Source organism: Abrus precatorius, unplaced genomic scaffold (assembly GCF_003935025.1).
Source record: "Abrus precatorius isolate BTA unplaced genomic scaffold, Abrus_2018 Scaffold10, whole genome shotgun sequence".
Lineage (NCBI taxonomy): Eukaryota > Viridiplantae > Streptophyta > Magnoliopsida > Fabales > Fabaceae > Abrus > Abrus precatorius.
In genome coordinates this window covers 12,641,444-12,644,416 of record NW_020874292.1, presented here as the reverse complement: position 1 = coordinate 12,644,416, position 2,973 = coordinate 12,641,444, and the positions used below count along the sequence as shown (strand labels likewise).

At 30.9% G+C, this 2,973-nt stretch overlaps 1 protein-coding gene across 1 annotated transcript; it reads right to left on the bottom strand.

The window, feature by feature from the left end:
* Positions 1 to 431: 431 nt before the first annotated feature.
* On the bottom strand, positions 432 to 2,249 carry LOC113872173 (glutathione S-transferase U9-like). Its single transcript, XM_027509506.1, has 2 exons — positions 1,759 to 2,249; positions 432 to 893 (listed from the first exon to the last, which is right to left on the bottom strand). The coding sequence occupies exons 1-2, from the start codon at positions 2,077 to 2,079 to the stop codon at positions 519 to 521; spliced, it is 696 nt and encodes a 231-aa protein (XP_027365307.1). The 5' UTR covers positions 2,080 to 2,249; the 3' UTR covers positions 432 to 518.
* Between the last annotated feature and the right edge of the window lie 724 nt (positions 2,250 to 2,973).

Below are 2,973 nucleotides of genomic sequence, written 5' to 3'. Positions count from 1 at the left end.
AATTTTAGAAAATTAGACTCTGACCGAACAATTTTTTTATAAAAATTAAAATCAAAATTTAAAATATTTATAGAAATTAACTTATTTGATCCTTATGTATTAATTTTCATTCTTTCTTATACCAAGAATGAAAATATATATACATTGAGCCCTTTCACAAATGTTGCTAGCTCGAACAACAATATAATTAAGGATCGACTGTGTAAGGTAGATTTTACATTTTATATATATATCTAAATACTCGTTGATTAACCAATGAGATGAGTTATATTGCATGGATATGGGTATCATACTAAAATCCAATATCGATTTAGAAATGCTAATATATTTTTAAATAAAATAAATGAAAAATTAAAATAATTGTAGATTGTTATGAAAATATTATTAGGAGAAATTAACAAACTGATATTTTACATCTCACAAGCCAAACCAAAATACGTATGTTAATTACAAATGCTACCAATCCTATTATTGAAAGTTAAGAAGCCAACGACGGTCCATTTAACTAGGAAAGTGCATTAAGCTACAGGAAAAGATTTTAGTGCAGATTGCCTATAACGCTGAAGGATTTCCACTGATTTTTCATGTGGAGGAGCTGCCTTTTTCACTACTTCAAGCTCACCAATAGCCATCAACCAAGAAAATAGCAAAGGAAACTTATCTGGCACTATGAGCTTTATGCCAAGAACTTCTTCATGAACCTTGTAAGCGCCAAATAAGGAACAGAAGACTAAGTCCAGGATTCCAGCATTGTTTTCAACACCAGTATTGCCTTCTTCCAAAAAGGTCTTCATTCCATTTTCAAGTACATTCAGTTTCTGGTACAGTTCGTCAAGCCCTTTTTTTTGCACTTCTCCATCTGTTTTGAAAACTAGAAAAGTGGTCTCAAATAGCTGCAATGAAAAAGAGAGAAAAGACAAGCATTAGAACAAATTCTGAGATTTACAAGTTTCCTTGTTCCTGCTGTATAGTGCTAATGTTAGTTAACCATTCCATCTTCGGGCTCCACAATACAACAAATGCAAGAAATTTCATCTGGCATAAAATATAAACTTCTTGTCAAGTTACTCCTATTATTCACTGCTATCTTGCAGTTTAATCTTTTTATCACTGTTGTCTTGCAGCACATTCACACCTCAAATAGACATGCACTTAAAACATGATGACAAAATCTTAGCTCAAATCGGCAAATCCTTTATTGGTAGCAGGTAACTTGTAAAAGTACCAGGGAAAAAAATTTGAGCTCCCTAATGGTTAATTGTATTTGATATAAATCAAGGTTGCAAAACAAAATTTGCGAAACAAAAATATATACTAACTACTCTGTCACCATTCGCTCACTACTTTCATCAAACAAGAAGTCTGCTATATATCAAAGCTTACCCTATACAGGTTACAACGTGCGAACCCTGTCGTGGAAAGCATACAAACAATTTGTTGTTTTATTTTAAAAAGTTTCTGTCCACACAAATTGGTCTTGAAGGTTTTAACTTGTTAGCAAATTAACAACCTTCGTAAGGTGAATTTCTTACCAAGTTTCAAGAACTAATTCGTATGGACACAATTCTGGACAAATCAAAACTAACACAAGTAACATTTGTCTGAACCAACAAAAATTCTACCCAAATCAGCAACTTTTATATTAGTGGTTAAATAAGCTTTAAGCAACTAATGCTAGCACTAACATTATGCAAGCATGACATGACATTCATTATTCATATGCCTGAACAATTAAAATAAGAAAGCCTAGTTAATTACCTGTTCCTCCATGAACTTAGACCAGAAACGAGCTTGGGCTCTTTTGTATGGATCATTGGGAAGCAATTTAGGACCATCGTTCCAAGTTTCATCAATATACTCAACGATCACCATTGATTCAGCTAAAGGCTTTTCATTATGAACAAGAACAGGTACCTTCTTGTGAACCGGGTTGTACTTGAGAAGTAAATCACTTTTGTTTGCTAAGTCTTCTTCCACATAATCATAAGGTATGCCCTTGAGATTAAGGGCCAATTCCACCCTCTTCACAAAAGGGCTAGTCCAAAATCCGTGTAGGATCACCTTGCTTTGCTCTGCCATCGTTTTCTGTTCTCATATGATGAATTGATTGATGATGGAATTCATGCTATGACAACGATCATATTTATATATTGTCTTGAACTTGATCTCCAAGTTTTTCCTATGGGCATAATATAATATTCTGAATTTAAATGTAAAAAAAACATTATATTTTTCCATTGTGAATTGATTTCGTTTTTCCCAAGAAAACTTTGTATTTTAATTTATTTTATTATTATTTTTACTTCTATAAATATTTATCGGAAAGCTCACTAAATTATAGACCCACACTTGACTACCTAGCTTTTTACTACCCTCGTTTACGGGAACCAAAATTATATTTAGACCATGATATAGCTTGACCATGAAAAAAAAAATGAAGACCATGACATGGCAGTTATTAAGATACATATGACAACCGTTGTTATACTTTAACAGTTAATAGAAATTATTTAATAAGAACTAAGTTTGTCCAATTTTAGAAAATTAGACTCTGACCGAACAATTTTTTATAAAAAATAAAATAAAATAAAATATTAAAATATTTATAGAAATTAACTTATTTGATCCTTACTTATTAATTTTCATTATTTTTTATACCAAATATATATATATATTAAGCCCTTTCACAATGTTGCTAGCTCGAACAATAATATGATTGAGGATCTATTGTATAAGGTAGATTAAATAAATAAATATATATATATATATATATATTTATTTATTTATTTATTTATTTATTTATTTATTTATTTTTTCTAAACAAGGGGGCAAAAAGTCTAGAAAAACAAAAAGTTAGAGACCCAACCTGGAGTCTAAATGCCTACAGAATCATGGCAAAGAAAAGAAAGAAAGGAAGGAGGCTAAGTCGATACAAGAAGAAGACAGATAACTATCTAGACCTAACTTTGCTAA